Here is a 17,128-nt window from a genome sequence, read left to right as displayed (position 1 = left end):
TTTGTCTATACTTCATGCTTGCTTCACTAAAGTTGTCGCTTAACGCTTTGTGATATAGCGAGCGTGAGAAAGAACATTTGCAACCAATCCCGACAAGCACAGTTTATTGATCGTATCCATGAAGGATGTTTTTCATGATTCGTTTCTGTAGGTATTGAAATACATATTTACAACTAAAACAAAGAATTCAGTTTTTAATAATTACTTAATCTAATTTATATTATCAATAATTAATCCTACTTAAACTGTACTGTAATATTCGCGAAGATAAAAACCTAATTTAGAACAACTATTATAAAATTTAATCAACCAGCAATATCCGATGTAATCGTTGAAATTTCAAAACTTTTACAAACAATGAGAATAAATTATCGAGTATGCCCTGTACGTGTGTGATTTGCATTTTTTCAGTTAAAAGGAGGACTTGACGGATGATTATATTATATATTATTAATTATTTATAAGAAATTTTAGCGCAAAGGTTTGGATAAGGCGATAATGTTGTTGAAAACCTATTCTATTGGATGTAGTTGCCATTCATAGAGCAATTTCTCAAAGAAGTAAAGTAGTATAGGTAGTTTAAGATTCAAGACCAGAAAAAAATCCTTCATTTTTTACAAGTATGTACACAATTACATTGATATTGATAGGATGGAATAAGAACGGTATTAAGTAAGTTTATCTAAATTAGTTGGGGTTTAAGGATATTTCTTTACTAGCCAAGCTGAAATAAATGTGGTTTCGTCAGGTTAGAACAGGAAGAGTCCTGTTATAACGAGAGCGTTGATATATTAAAAATTCTCTATGATAATAACAGCGGTATCTTAAAAACAGAATAATCGATCAGAGGCTGTTAACCTAACAGTAGGTATTTTCATATAAACTGTGATGCCTAAAATAGTCGCAATTTTCAAGGCACTCAGTTCCCCTCTGGGAACGCAAACACCTGAAGAAGGGGGGATACCGCCTCCTCCCTTCGTTAACATGCGTTATTTCGATTAAAAATGTACTCGTTTTTCCATTGCGTTTCGTATGTAGCTACGAACTAACTTTTAACAAAATAAAACTAATTTTAAAATTAAAGGAACATATATATTATACTGCTTAGCTTACAAATAATATAGTTGTAGATAACTAGAATTTGTTACTTTCTTTGGTATATAGAGAGAGTTTAACGTACGATAAAATATCTACAACGACTAGATAATTGCTTATCATAGAATAATTTACAATACTATACTATTACATTCCTCATCGTGGAAGTTAAAAAAATATTCATTCCGATTTTTAAATTTTTGGCTTCACAACTTTGGATAAATTTGTAAAATAATTTAAAACACTACCGCCAGTAATACAAAGTTACCATAACAATTTAGCATAAACATTACACACCTATGCTTATGCTATTTTAAATAATTTCAAAAGAGAATCATAAGAGAATCTTTAGAAGTCAGTGTCGGCTGTGTCGTTTTTTTATCAAATTATCTTAGCTCTTCTTTGTCAAGGAGGTCAATTGTGCTATTGAATACTCTTGGATCCTCCGGAACCCAGATTTTGGCGTGCAAAGTTGTACCTGGGGGCCTGTCACCCCGTCGTGACCACGAAAGGGAATGTGACTGGAAATTACTGCCTGAAAAAAAATTATGTGACGTGAATACGTATATATTTTGTTAATTTTTTTTAAAATTAAATACCATATAAATTTTATTTAAAAAATCCTTTGAATATAAGTTTGCCTCGTTCTCTTATACAAATAGCACATACCTACGAAATATGGAGTTTATTTTCAGATTTCTTTAATAAATAAATAAATCGTTTATTTGCCAAGAGAGTCGTACAATTACATCGATCAACGAGAAAAATCGGCACAATCAGCCATATATAAATAGACATGCAAATGTCATATAAATTTTTTGCAATGTCATATAATAAGAACATTAAAATAATGTCATAATAAGAAGTTAAGTCATTTATAATAATTGTTAATGGTCGAAATACTCGTTCACGCTATAACCTTGACTTTAAAAACCTAATCACCTTCCCCTTGAAAACATTACATGGCAGCGATCTATAACTTCTAGGAAGGTGATTAAATATTCTTATAGACGTGGCGTAACAATTTTTCGAATATAGCGCGGTGCAACATGCAGGCCCAACACCCACCCGCAGCCGTGTTGGATCCCTCGGTATATATACAAGCAAGTTTCTTTATATGTTTTAAATAATTTTCGATGCTACTTTACAGTCATAACTCCTTCAAAGATATACAATATTTATAGTATTATTTAATATAATACCTATTTCCTACAGTAAACGGAGTTTCATATTAAGATAAAGAATATTAATTGTACCATGTATTAAATAGTTAATGAAAAACATTTAAATCGCTTTCACCCTTGCGTTAACATTAGTTTTATTTATCTACAATTACTTTGAAGAGAGTCTAAATATTCTCTGGGGGCTAACAAAACTTTGCGAATGCGGTGTATAGGGTAGTGTTAGGGTGTAGCCGAGGGTGACGCACGTGCGTGCTATTATGCCCCTAAACCATATCGCAAGATAGGGTTGACCTATGCCATTCATTAACGACCGATAACATATTAAACTACTCAACTTTATTTACTACGTAATTTAATCTAAAAAATCTAACATTTTCAAGTTAAAACATCATTACAACGTTTACCTACGCATATGAATCTCTGTGGTCTCTATGACTTTTTATGGCGATTGACCAATTTTCCATCTCATTTTCAATTGTTAAATTCTGACGTGAAAAAGTTAATTTGAACTTTCTTGCCGTTCTACAATTTAAAAAGAAAAAAAAATACAGTAGACAATTTTACACGTCTACTTCATTTTATTGAGCAGCCCCGACGATATGGCAACCCTAATAGAATTCGATTCTACAAGTGCATTAATAACAGTTTAGACTATATTACAATAGATATAATGAGTATTTCCTGTGATTAGACCGCTTGTCGCATAATGTGGCAGCCGATAAATAATTAATTCTACTATACCTGGTATTGATTGCCTACTTAGGTCAAAATACAGATATAGAGCGTAAGGATATAAAATAATAAGTACTTAAATAGGTTTACGTAATTTTATTGTATTTGATTACGATAGTTTTTACCGGCGTATTTAGACAAAGCACCTAACTCTTCCTCGATTCTCAGGATTTGATTGTATTTGCCAATATGTTCGCCTCGAGTGGGCGCTCCGCATTTCACTTGGCCGGCGGACAAGCCCACTACAAGATCCGATAGAAATAAATCATCAGTGTCGCCCCAACGGTCGCATACTACTATTCCAAATCCATTAGTCTTTAATATTTTATAAGCTTCGATTACTTCTGTCAGTGTACCGGCTTGGTTTAATCTTAGTGCAATTGTATTTCCCGCTTTCTTTTCAACCGCTAGACCTACCCTGCGGAGATTTGTTTGTGTCAAGTCATTACCAAAAAGCTGACTTTGCGTTCGGGCAGCAAGTGTTGACCAAGCTGCCCAATCATCATATTCGAATGCGTCTTCAATTGAACAAACTGGAAACTCTTTCATATTATCTAAATAGACTTCAGCTAATTTATCAGACGACATGTATTCTTGTGGATTTGAGTTAGGATTTTTAAATTCCAAATCATATGCTCCATCTTTGAATAAATCGGAAGCGGCAGCATTTATTGCAATCTCAGCTTTTCCAACATAGCCACACTGTTTGATGGCATCAGTTAAAAACAGCAACGCATCTCTGTGGCTTTCAAGGGGAATCGCAAAGCCGCCTGAGTCACTCACATACGTAGTTTCAATGCAGTATTTGGACTTGATAATATTTTTTACATAATGATATATTTCAGAACCAATTCGAACGGCTTCTGCGAATGATGCAGCCCCAGTAGGCATAATAATATATTCTTGAAATGGTAATCCATTTGAAGCTATAATTCCTCCAGTCAAAATAACAAAGTGTGGCACTGGAAGTATTATACTCGTGACTCCAGCCATGTCAGAAATATGGCGATACAGGGGGACCCCTTTTTTTGCTCCGCCAGCTTTAGCGACAACTAGCGATACAGCCATTATGGCATTAGACCCAAGTCTTGATTTGTTTTCAGTTCCATCCAGGGCTATCATAAATTGATCTATCTCTTTTTGCATGGTCACCTCTAGATTCTGTTTAATAAGCTCCGGTCCTATAATAGTGTTGATATTCTTAACAGCCATTAGTACTCCCTTACCATTGTACTCCGATGGGATTCCGTCGCGCATCTGCACTGCTTCTGCAACCTTCTTCACATCGGTTGAGGGAACGCCGATGCGGAATAAACCCAATTCCGTTACCATATCTACTTCTACCGTAGGAATGCCAGTAGCATCGAGAATCTGACGCGCAAGCAATATCTTTATAGGCATTTTAGTAATTTTTTCTAAAATATTTTATTATAAACTTGATAAAGATTAAAAAAACAATATTTTGAATGACTTATCAAATCAGTGTCAGTTTATGTTCTACTTTTACTAAGAAACAGCCAGACTTACAATATGTAAAAACTTTATGCAATCTTTTGTTTTGTGTATTTTTGAATATCGTTTTCGCATGTCTTCGAAATACTTAATGCGATTTTAAAATATGTTAAAAAAGCAATATCCCCAGTACTAAATGCTAAACAAAAATTAAATGCATAAAAAATCTCGCCGCGTTCGGAATCAGTCAATAAAGTGTCGCACGTGCGCACTAATCTCTATGTAAATCCTACAAAACATTTCGATAAGGTGTTTTTAGTAATTGAAAAAAAGATTATGCGGTGCGCACTTGGCGTTAATCGTAGTATTCACCCCTTTGTTAATAATATTTTTTTATAATTTTGAAATAAAGCCGCGCGCAATTCTTGATTCTTTATATTTCATTATAAGCCTTTTGAAATGTTACACAAAAGGCATATGAAACGGCAACAACATGGAATTTTATGACATAACTGCCTCCGCGAAATTCGTTGCTCCTTAATGTGATTTTACTTATCCTACCTTTTTAGTACATACCAACATAGAACATTTTGCTATGCTAACCCAGAGACTGTTCGGTTTTCCGAAATAAAAACTTTTTAGGTTTGTCTGTGAATGTTTCTCTATATAAACCTCAGAGTTCAAGTCATAAGATTTTAATCAACAAATAAAAAATAGGGGTCGATCGTAGAGAGGTGAAAATTAAGGGTTGTATGTATTTTTGTATGTTGTATCATAAAAAATAAAAACATTTTTTTTTATTAAAAAATTAAAATTTAGGGGTGGACCACCCTTTACATTTAGGGATTAGAAAGATAGATAGTAGCCGATTCTCAAACATACTCAATATGCATAAAAAAATTCATAAGAATCGGGCGAGCCGTTTCGGAAGAGTACGGGAACGCACATAGTGACACGAGAATATTATATTATATTAGATGATACTATATGGAAACAACGCGTTAATATTGCGATCGGCTAAACTATAAGCATCCTTAGAAAATATTGATGAACATATTTAAAAGGGGCTACTTAATATCAATCTAATACACACGCCTCCCCACTTGAAGACAAAATAGAAAATTTGCTACGGCGTGATTCGCTAATGCACTTCATATCACACCCTTGTTTACATTGTTGCAATTGTTGAGTTGTAATTCCTGATGTGTCATCAGCTGTATATTAAAATGGAAAATGAATTAAGTATATTTACTTTATTACCCAACAATTTTTTTACATTAATAAGCAATTATAAGATTCAAGTGTATCAAGTTTACAGTGAAAATAATTGTTACATTAGCATATATGCAGTAATTCATGAGTCGTTTTTGTAATTAGTAATTGTAATTCTTAAAATCTTGTATAAAATTTACATTACATTTTAAACATTATTCATGTACTTATATCTTAATGTACTGTTTTTGCCATATTAAAATTATTAACTTATTAAATGGTTTTAATTGAAGGAAAAGTATAGACTAATATGACTGCGCTTAAGCTAGTAAGCAAAATTTAATAAAAATATAAAAGCGTCAAAAATACTCCCCTCATTATCTCATTATTAGTCATACGTACATGAATTACTGTAGTAATAATAATAATTAATAAGTGATAAATAGTATAATATTTAGTGCAATTCGGAGGTAGCAAAAGTAAGAAAAAAAAATCTGTTGTTTATTAGATATTTTTATAATTACAGGTGTTTGAATTTTTTCATTTATTCAAGACTAGGTTTTTTGTTTAATCAAAATTCATTTCAATTCTCATTACCATAGGACTGACTCACTGAGAGTTAATCAATGTTTTTACTAACATACTTGTATTTTGGCTTTGTATTTTGATTGCAGAAATTTGTATAATCACTTTATGCTATTGTTTATCCAATTCAAAGAAGATGTCATTAGGTACACCATATATTTGTGTGAACACTCAACGCAGAGCTACAATAATCGCTTTAAAAAATTAATTTACATGGTTATTGCATAAACGGCACGAACATCAATGATGATCACGCGATGTCCCGTGGGAACTAGTCCCAAACGCACCTGGACCAAATGATGACAATTTATCACATGCGACGAAATTTAGTTATCGTAATTAAACTGTTTCCTAGTAATAAAAAGATAAAAGAGTGTATGTATGTATGGTGAATTTAACCGCTTATTTTAAAGTTCATGTGTAGGATATAATTTTTAAAGTCTAACCTAACGTTTTTAAAGTCCAAGGTTTCAAAGTGCTTTTGACATTTTAAATAAGTAGAGTGTACAATGTACATATTAGAAAAATTTTACTAATTTCGAAAATGTGTATAAGATAGTCAGAAGTTTTACCACAATATAATATGGCATCAAAACAATGGAAGATCTTAATTAGGACATTAGTTACGCAGCAACCACTATTGATTACTGAAAGGTGTACAAACAAATTGCAGAAATAGGGGTCGCGCCCTGGCACTATTTGACCCAACAATGGGGTTCACACGTCTTGTGGTGTAACAACCTTTGATGCGCTTTTCCCGCCTATACCAATTTGGCGAGTATAAAAATATTACGCATGTTGTATAAGATTAAACTATTTGGAAGAAGTAAAGAAGACAGGGCTGGTCTTGTGAACACAAAGCGACCTGTTGTGTGTTCAAAAAAGGGTAGAAACGTAGGTATAGAAGTAAAAAGTAACGACGTATTTTGGACATAGGAGACTGCTGATCTATCTACTTGTCAAATTCAAAAATGATCAAGGAAACAGATGCAATCCGTGGTTAAGGCCCATAAAAAATCGTAGCTATATAATCCAGTGCTTATTACTAGGAACATAAATGTCTATTGGAACTTAGTCTTTGTGTGTTAAATGTTTGTAATTACAAAAAATAAATTAGTTTAGAAATGTAAACTATTATGTCAAAGATCTTATGTTTTCTTTAGTTATAGATTTTAATCTAATTAGTATGTATGACGATAATAAATCAATTATAATAATCATAAAAGGTAAAAATGTTATCGGCAAGGAATTATTTAATATCATAGAACATAGTTAAATCGATTTTTTAAGTTGTAATGCAATCTTTGGTTTTATGAAATAGAAATGACAAAATTACCTCTCACAATAACTTTCTTCTGTTCCTCTCTATTCTGGCCGTTCCCAACACCTGACAGCATGTTATCTGATGAACTTCTATCTGTGCGAACCTTTTAACCAAAGAATATAATTGAGTCATTACATATTAATACACACACACATTGTATACGCATAGAGATATATTCGCCCTCCTGTTTTAGTCACAAAATCATGGTCTAAATAAAAATCGTTTTGCAAAAGCTACAATATATTATTATGTAATGGTAAAAAAGGTGTGAGATTATTGGTAAAAAATATTCAATCTAGAATAATCGTCAAATGTATCTGGAGTGTACTCCGCTACTCCTGCCAATCGACATAAACTTGGTCGGGCAAAGCAATTGAGAACCATTATAAAAAAAAACTTTAGAGGTGTCAAGGGACACCCGGATGGAACGAAATTCCTTTCGATTAATTTATATGTTAATTGGTATCATAACAGTATGATAGATTTTCTCGACACCAATCTTACGACGCAAAAAAAAGCCAACATCACGAGGTGTTCCCAGGCGGTCACCCATCCAAGTACTGACCTCGCCCGACGTTGCTTAACTTCGGTGATCGGACGAGAACCGGTGTATTACAATAGCAAATAGCAAAAAAGTGTCGTGACAACTTTTCGTAAGAATTTTTTCCGTCTAGCCCCCTTTCACAACACGCGATAAGGAACTTCGTTCCAAAAAGTAAGTTATAAACCATACGATACTGACTCGAGCATTACCAATCTTCTGGTTTTTATGGACCGTATACCTACAATAAAATTATATATTGTTTAAGTTTATTATAGGTTATTTACCAATTCTCCAAGAAAGCTTATGTAGCCGATAGCGAGCTTCAGTGTGTCGACTTTAGACAATCGTTTTTCGTAAGGTAGCGTTGGTATATGTGCCCGGAGACCTTCGAAGGCATCATTGATTGATTGCATACGTCGCCGTTCTCGCAGATTAGCTGCTTGCCGTTGTTGAATTTGTTGTTGCGGACACCGACTTCGCCGTTTATGCAGCCGTCTACATTCTGACCTGTTGTAAGTTAAAACAAGTAAAAAAAAACGTTATTTCATTAACAATAGGAAATTTAATCTAAGGGAAAGACGGCAATTTACTTACCTAACTTAATAACTACAATTACTTACTAATTGTGAAACAAAAAAAATATATATTTGAATAGATGGAATATTCTCAAACTACGATTTAATCAAGTTGTTAATAAATTAAGATTGTGGTTCCAATTTCAATAGCAACGTATCTAATTTTGACACAAACATAGATTGAAAGGATTTTCCAATTAAAACAATGTCTTCGCTTAAATGCATAAAAGAAAATCATAAAATGCAAATTGTGTGTAAATATGATATATGTTGAAGATAGCTTAAAAATTCGCACATAGAATTAAATTATTTCTTACCGTTTTCGTGGAATTGAAAGGTTTTCTTGGTCACTAGCGTATAAACTGCCATCAGACATTGAAGAATCATCATAAAGGAACATGTCCGAATTGTGGCCAGAATTTGGAGACCGATCTATGTTCATAGGCATTATGCCATTTTCTAAATTACACACGTTTAAATTAGCATTATCCATATTGCATTACTAAAAAACACTTTCATTTTTAAACATATTTCACGGTTTTTTACTAAAGAGATACTGCGCAGTCGACATTGTACGAATTGTTCGACTCGTAAAACTGAATTGAGGTTCGGAGGGTTGCTCAGAGGGCTGTAGCGGACCATACAAAGACCCGCCCACCATTTTCCTGTCCGCCCACTTGCCGTGTTATAAACATATCTCTTTATTGAACCGGATGTTCTTTAAGCAAATTGTCATACATAGTTCAGTGAAATTGTTTCATTGATTGATACGTTTTCATGACCAACACGTCAGTGTCTATCTAATAACGTATTCGTTTATACGAAATGTATAGTATTGGGCCATTTCCGTTTAATATTTTATTACATTTTTATGGTATATTGTAAAAATGCTATAAGAATAAACAAAAGTTAGAATAGTAATAAAAACCGCTGTAATTTTACTATATTTATAGATCCATAGACCTGTCGAAGTACATAATGATACTCCTTTTACTTGTGATAAATCAGTTTTTAATGTATGTTAACTTCTCTTATATTTCTGTATGAAACATTTTTAAATATGTATTTACAAATTTTCAGAATATTCAATGTTTATGGAAAAGAAAAATTGCCACGTTTCGTTGTTGAGGAGTTTGTTAAGCCGTATGTATTATTGATTTATTAACTTTAAGAATATGTCGATAGACGAATTTTGTCTTATAGAAAAGAACTCGCTCAGTTACGCTTTTTCTACAATAGTTCAAATTATAATACCGGGAGCTGTATTGCTCTCATATCGAGAATTAAGGGAATTGACTTTCGCAATACTATTTCGGTTTTATTAATTCTATAAAAAAGCTTTACACCCTTTTTTAAAAGCATAAAATGTACTTATTTATGTGCATATGTATACACATCTTTTATTTCGTACTCTATTGTAAAATTAAGGCATACCTATCATAATGATAGTGTAAATTGTTGCGACATGCGTCTCAACGAGGTCATGCGTTTCTTTCTTTCTGCGCAATTAACACTTACGATGAAGGAAGATACTGCCAAGTATAAGATATCTTAGACCCTAAAACGGGATCGTGTTTAGAAGGTTGATCAACATTGCGTTTTTTAAATACTTTTGTCCCCATGCCCCATTGGGTGGGGTGGGTATGTACTTACTTCTATTTCGCCTTGTATGAGAGAAGATTGGTTTGCATTGATATCTATATCGCTATTTAATCTTTAAAATACGTAACAAGGAATTATGAATTTTCAGAGCAATATTCGGATCGTACAGCTACAATCCACTTACGCAGACGTTCGAAAAAAAGGACGATCCTTCCAGTAACGGAAACGTCATTCAGATACAAATATACAATCGAACGATCACTCAATCGCAAGTTACGACAAATCCACCTGCAATACGAAATAACGTAAATAATATATTTAGAAAACACGTTACCGCAGGAAGGTTAAAATCTCCAAAACCATTTCATTTGAGACCTATATTAAGATCTATCAAACAAGAGAGTCATAACTCAACGGGCACCAGTAATTCCCAATTGAGTACGGACCATCAGTACTCTACCGTGTAGGAGATTAATTAATACAGAACGAATCCTTTTCTTCACGCATTGCTAAAACACTTTTACTTACTTACCAGAATTATTTAAAGGTATGGCGGAATGCTAAAATTCAGTTTAATTACTGCTTTAAATAAATAATGTTTTTAAACTAACATTTAATGTATTTTAATTGTTATAGTCATCGATATACGGCATGTAATTTATTCGAGAGCATCAAGGAAGCGCTTTAGAAATAATAGGCTTCTCAGACTACATATAAAGGCCGATTTACATTATCTTAGTGTTTAGGAGAGTGCTTTAGGATAGTACTTTAGTTGAAACATGTAAACGCTACTTGCTTTAGTAAACGCTACGCTAAAGAACTTGCCTTTCAACTTGTACTAAAATACTGTCCTAAACACTAAGATAATGTAAATCGACCTTTAGTGTTTAGGAGAGTGCTTTAGGATAGTACTTTAGTTGAAACATGTAAACGCTACTTGCTTTAGTAAACGCTACGCTAAAGAACTTGCCTTTCAAGTTGTACTAAAGCACTCTCCTAAACACTAAGATAATGTAAATCGGCCTTAACTCATTGTATTGTAGAAGGTATTTGGTTAGCCTGTTATATTTATATAATCACACAGTTAAGAATTATAGTAAAAAAGAGTTATAGTTTACAGTCAAAACCAGAATAAATATTTCTAAAATATGTTTTCATAGCATATTGTTAGCATTTTTTATATTATAACAAATATTGTATGTATGTTTTTAAGGTATTATAGGGAAAGGAATGAGGAATATTCAGTTAAAACCTTTTGATTTTTATTTATATGTATTATACAGTAAACAATTAAGCTCATAACATAATAATTGAAATGGTAATTTATGCATGTTTGCATACCAAACAAAAATTCCATGGATTTTTAATAAGTTTACCTATTTGCAAATCTTTGTAAACAAAGAAAAATGTTTCTGTAGGTACACAAAAATTAAATTGTATAGTTGAACAATCTTCAAACAAAATATGTCCTTTTATCAAAAAATTACATATAGTCTTATCCTAAAATATAATAATAAGTAGTATTCTTACATAAATGTATTTTACAATATGTCAATAATCATACAAATAGTTTCTTAGAAAATTGATTGTTTAAACACTGAGTTGAAACCATACTGAAAATAAATACTTAATATTTATCAAAATAGAAAATTTATATTATTTGCTTTAAAGCTAGACACTGTTTTGACTAAGTACACATTAAAATAAATTGTTAACACTGCAATTATATAAGACAGATAAGTATATCCTAATACTGATTAATTTATCATAAAAAAGTTCAATATTTAAAAATAAAAGTTGTGAGTTTGTTCACAGCCTAGATTTTTTGAATTTTTTTTTAAAGATATTACTGCTCTCCTGAATAAAGATAACAATAGCTAATATATCTGCAGATATTATACATTAAAAAAAGTATTATAACAATTTTCATTGGTAATACTATTGTTGATCACTTTTGCAAACAACACAAGCACCACTAACAATGATAGCTTAAAAATTCAGTGCAGATTTAACCCTCTTTTATTTAAATACTCAATAACTTAGTGTCAAAAGAGAGCTAGTATAGTTGTATTACATATTATTTGTGAAATGCACTTAAACTTATAATTATTTCTTACAGTAGAACTTATAGGCAATGTTAGCAATTCCAAATAAAAAAGACAAAGATGATATTAATATTATGGCTCTAAAGTACCTGTAAAGAAAAAAATACAAATGAACTAAGTAATATGTAAATATTAAAATGAATAAGTAATTAAAACAAACTAAACTGACCTCAAATACCTGTCAACATTATTTACTTTAAATGTGTGGATACATTTAATCTCACTGTGAACTGATTTTGATGTTCCTTAAGTTGGAATGTACCTGATATATTATGTCATATTTGTATATATACATCATATACAACTTTTAGTTTCAAAGAAATTTGAGAATACAAATAAAATGTAACACACATGCTTGGAAGCTTAAAAGGTCAAATATTAAAACACAGAAAACAAAATGATAACTTCCTTGATTTGAAGTCAGTTAAGAATACCAATGTTAGAATACACATAAATACTTACCATGTAAACTTAGATCGCCTTAGGAGTCTTATGATACTTTCAGTCTGTTGTCGAGTTGAAGATATGTCACCAGAGTTATCAATAACAAAATCTGATTTGGCTACTTTCTCTTCAAGAGGCATCTGACATTTTATCCTAGTCATTGCAACTATTTCAGAGAAATCATTTCGTTGACATAATCTGCTAATTTGTTGATCCATATCACTGAAATAATAAAACTTAAATTTTTCTATATTCTAATATCAAGATTCCAGGAAGAGCTAAAAAAATATCTTACCAAACAACTGTTATAATTTTATGCATGAATCTTAACATTTTGCCAGTTTCAAAGAGTAATGGCACTTCCATTACTATGTATCTGTGTCCTGAGAAGAAGTAACTGAAGGCCATTCTCATCATGGCACTTTGGATTCTAGGATGTGTAATAGCATTAAGTTTCATTCTTTTGTCTTTATCATTGAAAACTATGTTTCCAAGAACTAGTCGATCTATTTTACCATCATCACTAATAACCTCATCTCCAAAATACTCCTTAACTTCTTTCCATGCTACAGTTCCAGGTTCCAAGACTAAAATGTGATAAATTAAGTTTTTAAAAAATACTACACACTTTGATTTAAATATATTTGTATATATAATATTCCAATCAGCATAGGATTCATAAAACTTGCTTGATATATAAGTGAAATAGTTAAAAAAGGACTGAACTATGTAATTTTCCATAAAATAATAATAAATATATAGTTTAAAAATAACATATCATTTACTTTTTTTTAATATACCGCGCTTTATTGCAAATTAACTTCAAAATACTGCAAACCTTTCTTAGCAATATCATCGGCATCTATAACAGCAATTCCATTTTCACGAAATATAGATAGTACGGTACTTTTGCCCGTAGCTAGACCTCCTGTAAGACCCACAATGAACATCCTTCCTATATATTATATTGTTCTATAATTTTTATTATGAAAAAAAATCTGATAGATAAAAAAACTAATAAAGTTATTTTATATATGGGTATTGGGTGTACCTTTTAAAAGCACCCACAACTAAGGCCGATAATAATGTTGGTGTTTAGTAAACTACCCAATATTTATGTAAAAATATTCATGGAAAAGGAACGATCAGATAAGTTTAATTATGTTTTTTTGTAAATAAGGAAACCAACTAACAAGCAACATCGAAGCTGAATGCAGTGAAATCAGAAATCAGAAATGTGAATAGTGAATAGTGATGCCAAATGCCAATTGCCATGCAGTGTTGCCAACGACACCGGGACTAATTTCGCCATTTTTCACAGCATAATATGTAGCCTAAAAAAGGAGCCCAAATATAAAAATAAAATAAAATTGTAGTGTATTTTTAATTTTAACTTTACTAACTTAATCCAGAACTCCCGGAACAAATCGTAATTTGTAGATTCGTACAAACTATTATTTTGTTCCTAGGCGGGAATCAAACCCGCAACCACCACCGCCACCGAAAGAGTTCCTAGAGATTTCCTGCTTGCCTGACTGGAGGATATGTTTTTTACTGTTTAAGAGGCAGGGCCCTCTTAAACAGTAAAAAAAAGTTCTTAAACCTTCTTTTAAATGCTGGTATTTTTTCCCATTCTTCGCGATAATGCTTCACATATTTGCCGTGTTTTCCTATGCTTTTTTCACAGAAATGATGGCTTTGAAAATACTTGCTACACGCACTGGTTATGTTGAAGTTGAAGAACAATCAACAAACTGACAAAGCGAACGAAACGAAAGGCACAAATTATTTTCTCGAATTTAGTCAGTATACCAATTACAATTACAATTTAGTCATATAACCATCTTGCAGATTAACCAAAGTTCAAAATTCATTTATGGGGTACTGTGTGAAATGTTACAATAAAATACCTTGTGACATTTTAAAACTAAATGAACGAAAATTTAAATGTTTTATTAAAAGTACACTTTGTAAACAAGCATATTACAAATTAGATGATTATATTCAAGATAAGAATGCTTGGAAACATGCTGGTCCTGCTCCATAGGACAATCCTATGATTGGCTCTATAGCCTGGACAAAATCAAATTGGTTGCTGATTTTTTGCTTTAACATATTTTTGTTATTATTATTATTATTTTTTTAATTTATATAATGCTACAAATGTAATTTTTTTTTTGTATCTCACACACTGTTTTGTTGTGTTTTTTTAATATTTTTATTACTCTTTAATGTTAATAGTCTACGGTTTAGATATTTGTAAATATGTGAGGAACATGTATACCAAGTTTTTTAGTATAGTAGTTTATTCTAAGAGTACATTGTCTTCACATATAATTATTTAACAAATGTAACAAAATATTGTAAACCTATTTTAAAAGAGTAAGTGTGGAGTTTCTTGCCCATTCTTTTCCACACGAAACTACGTTTTGGAAGGGGCAGCTAGAATCATCTTTATATTTTTTTTTTGACGTTCAAAAGTGCCATTTTAGATGGTGTAATTGAAATAAACGATTTGACTTTGACTATAATATAGATAATTGCGTAGTTACTAACAGCAATATAGGTAGGTATATTACACACTACTACCTCCTAAATTTGGTTTCATAATTTCTAAGACAAATTCTGGGTATTCCCCGACCGGAAACTTACTACTTTAATATCTCATACAGATCTTAGAGTGACTATGATTTTTAATAAAAGTAGTTCAACTCCTACAGTCTGTAGGAGTTGGAAGAATCGTCCCCCTAGAACCAACATCTCATACCCCTAAAGTTTTTTTGTACACTCGGTGATATCAAATATGCATCAAAAATACAGTAGTATATTATACAATATATACTACTGTATTTTTATTTGAGTGAGTTTCGATCTCAGAATATTATAATTTATTATATTTATAATAATATAGCCTTATGATATTTCACTTATAGCCACGCTTGGAGTTTAGTTTGTTGATTGGGCTCTAGAATTATAATGATTATAATATAAATTGTATAGAAACATGCGTTTATTAGGAAAAAAATATTGTATAAAGTATCCCCTAAAAATCACCCGAAATAAATGTACTTCCTAAAATCCCCCTAGGACTTCTAGATTCCCCCCAATAACGGGGAAAATCCTCAAGGTGGCTGCCACCCCGCGCGATAATAACGCGCCCTAATTCCAAGTCGTGTTCTGTGTAGTGTGACCGACAGATCATGCTCTGTCTACAGATGAATTTAAGATACATATAGTGACAACAGATAGCTAAATGGTTGGCAATTAATAAACGTAATGCAATATTATATAAATATTATAATTGAAGTGAAACTTCTTTATCGGCGTTGAAAAAAAAATTACGTCACGTGACGTCGTCACATTTTCTCGTTACGCGCAATCTTTTTCTTGTCCTGCGATTTCGGATCCAATTTATTGATTAGTTGCAAGATTTGTTGTTTGTGAAGTTTGCCTACCTCTGAAAACTAACTCCAGGCTTACCGCAACGTACTGTTACTTATATTCGATAATTTTTTTCACGTTATATTTAATTAATATTGCAGTATTATGTTTAGTTATTAATAGAAATTATGCTTTTAAATCATTATTATTTATGTAAAAAACCATGTAGTGCTTTCATAAAATTTATAAAATTTATATTAAAAACAAAAATATATAATAACGATAACAATGATAGTAATAATTATATTACAATGAATGAAATTCTGTAATAATCTTAGTAGTAATAAGGTAGGATAAAATAATTGTATTATTTGTATTCTTTTATATCTATGTCTATGATAATAAAAGCCTTTTTTTAAACTTTATCTAAGTTAAGTTAACTATTTAACCAATTTCTGTAAAGTTTCATATAGTACCTAGATCATTTTTCGTAAAATAAGGTCATAAAGAAGTTTCACTTCTTATGTGTGTACACTAGTACACGCATACATTTTCAAGAGGATCTAATAAGTTGCATAGTAAAAAAATATTGGTTGTTTGTAAAGTAGGTTTACGATCGAGATGTTTACGTGATAACGTCTTATTGGTGATATAAGTTTTTGGGAAGTAAGGAATTAATGAAGATAACAATTTTTTCAAATTTTAAATTACATCTATTGTTTTATTCACACTTTTGATGATAAATTTCGGGTGTAAAATGACAAGTTTACTTATTCGACTATGATATACATTTTTCTTCATACATTCACGGAATGACTGGCAGCGCTCGAGATGAGACGGGAGATCGGTCCGTCTCTCTCTCGTTATACCTGCGATCGCGCTCGTGAGGTTTT

At 31.6% G+C, this 17,128-nt stretch overlaps 3 protein-coding genes and 1 long non-coding RNA gene across 6 annotated transcripts; 1 reads left to right on the top strand and 3 right to left on the bottom strand.

The window, feature by feature from the left end:
- Positions 1 to 651: 651 nt before the first annotated feature.
- Positions 652 to 9,317, bottom strand: LOC125062255 (pancreas transcription factor 1 subunit alpha). The gene is made up of 4 exons (XM_047668048.1): positions 9,021 to 9,317; positions 8,413 to 8,635; positions 7,597 to 7,687; positions 652 to 1,630 (listed from the first exon to the last, which is right to left on the bottom strand). Exons 1-4 carry the CDS (start codon positions 9,194 to 9,196, stop codon positions 1,482 to 1,484), a joined length of 639 nt encoding a protein of 212 aa, XP_047524004.1. The 5' UTR covers positions 9,197 to 9,317; the 3' UTR covers positions 652 to 1,481.
- On the bottom strand, positions 3,093 to 4,493 carry LOC125062246 (enolase-like). Its single transcript, XM_047668036.1, has one exon. The coding sequence runs from the start codon at positions 4,410 to 4,412 to the stop codon at positions 3,108 to 3,110; it is 1,305 nt and encodes a 434-aa protein (XP_047523992.1). The 5' UTR covers positions 4,413 to 4,493; the 3' UTR covers positions 3,093 to 3,107.
- Positions 9,318 to 9,504: 187 nt separating the features above from the next.
- LOC125062268 lies at positions 9,505 to 11,127 on the top strand. Of its 2 annotated transcripts, XR_007119215.1 has the most exons (4): positions 9,505 to 9,719; positions 9,784 to 9,846; positions 10,454 to 10,852; positions 10,942 to 11,127. It is a non-coding gene; the product is annotated as an uncharacterized LOC125062268 (long non-coding RNA). The 2 variants fall into 2 exon arrangements; XR_007119214.1 differs by lacking the exon at positions 10,942 to 11,127 and having other exon boundaries at positions 10,454 to 10,917.
- Positions 11,128 to 12,146: 1,019 nt separating this feature from the next.
- LOC125062252 (dephospho-CoA kinase domain-containing protein) lies at positions 12,147 to 14,078 on the bottom strand. 2 transcript variants are annotated; one of them, XM_047668045.1, is made up of 5 exons: positions 13,906 to 14,078; positions 13,693 to 13,809; positions 13,150 to 13,441; positions 12,873 to 13,076; positions 12,147 to 12,499 (listed from the first exon to the last, which is right to left on the bottom strand). In XM_047668045.1, exons 2-5 carry the CDS (start codon positions 13,802 to 13,804, stop codon positions 12,412 to 12,414), a joined length of 696 nt encoding a protein of 231 aa, XP_047524001.1. In that variant the 5' UTR covers positions 13,805 to 13,809; positions 13,906 to 14,078; the 3' UTR covers positions 12,147 to 12,411. The 2 variants fall into 2 exon arrangements, with proteins under 2 accessions (XP_047524001.1, XP_047524000.1); XM_047668044.1 differs by having other exon boundaries at positions 13,693 to 14,078.
- Between the last annotated feature and the right edge of the window lie 3,050 nt (positions 14,079 to 17,128).

This window comes from Pieris napi, chromosome Z (genome assembly GCF_905475465.1).
Source record: "Pieris napi chromosome Z, ilPieNapi1.2, whole genome shotgun sequence".
Lineage (NCBI taxonomy): Eukaryota > Metazoa > Arthropoda > Insecta > Lepidoptera > Pieridae > Pieris > Pieris napi.
The sequence above is the reverse complement of the archived record's forward strand: the minus strand, read 5'-3'. Positions and strand labels throughout refer to the sequence as shown.

What these genes read in the sequence shown, in the direction of transcription:
- LOC125062246 (XM_047668036.1), bottom strand. Translation starts at nt 4,412, where the DNA reads ATGCCTATAAAGATATTGCTTGCGCGTCAGATTCTCGATGCTACTGGC.
- LOC125062255 (XM_047668048.1), bottom strand. Translation starts at nt 9,196, where the DNA reads ATGGATAATGCTAATTTAAACGTGTGTAATTTAGAAAATGGCATAATG. An exon ending in CTTTCAATTCCACGAAAACG is followed by an intron (nt 8,636 to 9,020) that starts GTAAGAAATAAT and finishes AACTTACAACAG; the next exon opens with GTCAGAATGTAGACGGCTGC. An exon ending in GAAGAAAGTTATTGTGAGAG is followed by an intron (nt 1,631 to 7,596) that starts GTAATTTTGTCA and finishes ATTTTTTTTCAG; the next exon opens with GCAGTAATTTCCAGTCACAT.
- LOC125062252 (XM_047668044.1), bottom strand. Translation starts at nt 13,804, where the DNA reads ATGTTCATTGTGGGTCTTACAGGAGGTCTAGCTACGGGCAAAAGTACC. An exon ending in AAAATTATAACAGTTGTTTG is followed by an intron (nt 13,077 to 13,149) that starts GTAAGATATTTT and finishes TTATTATTTCAG; the next exon opens with TGATATGGATCAACAAATTA. An exon ending in AGGCGATCTAAGTTTACATG is followed by an intron (nt 12,500 to 12,872) that starts GTAAGTATTTAT and finishes TTTTCTTTACAG; the next exon opens with GTACTTTAGAGCCATAATAT.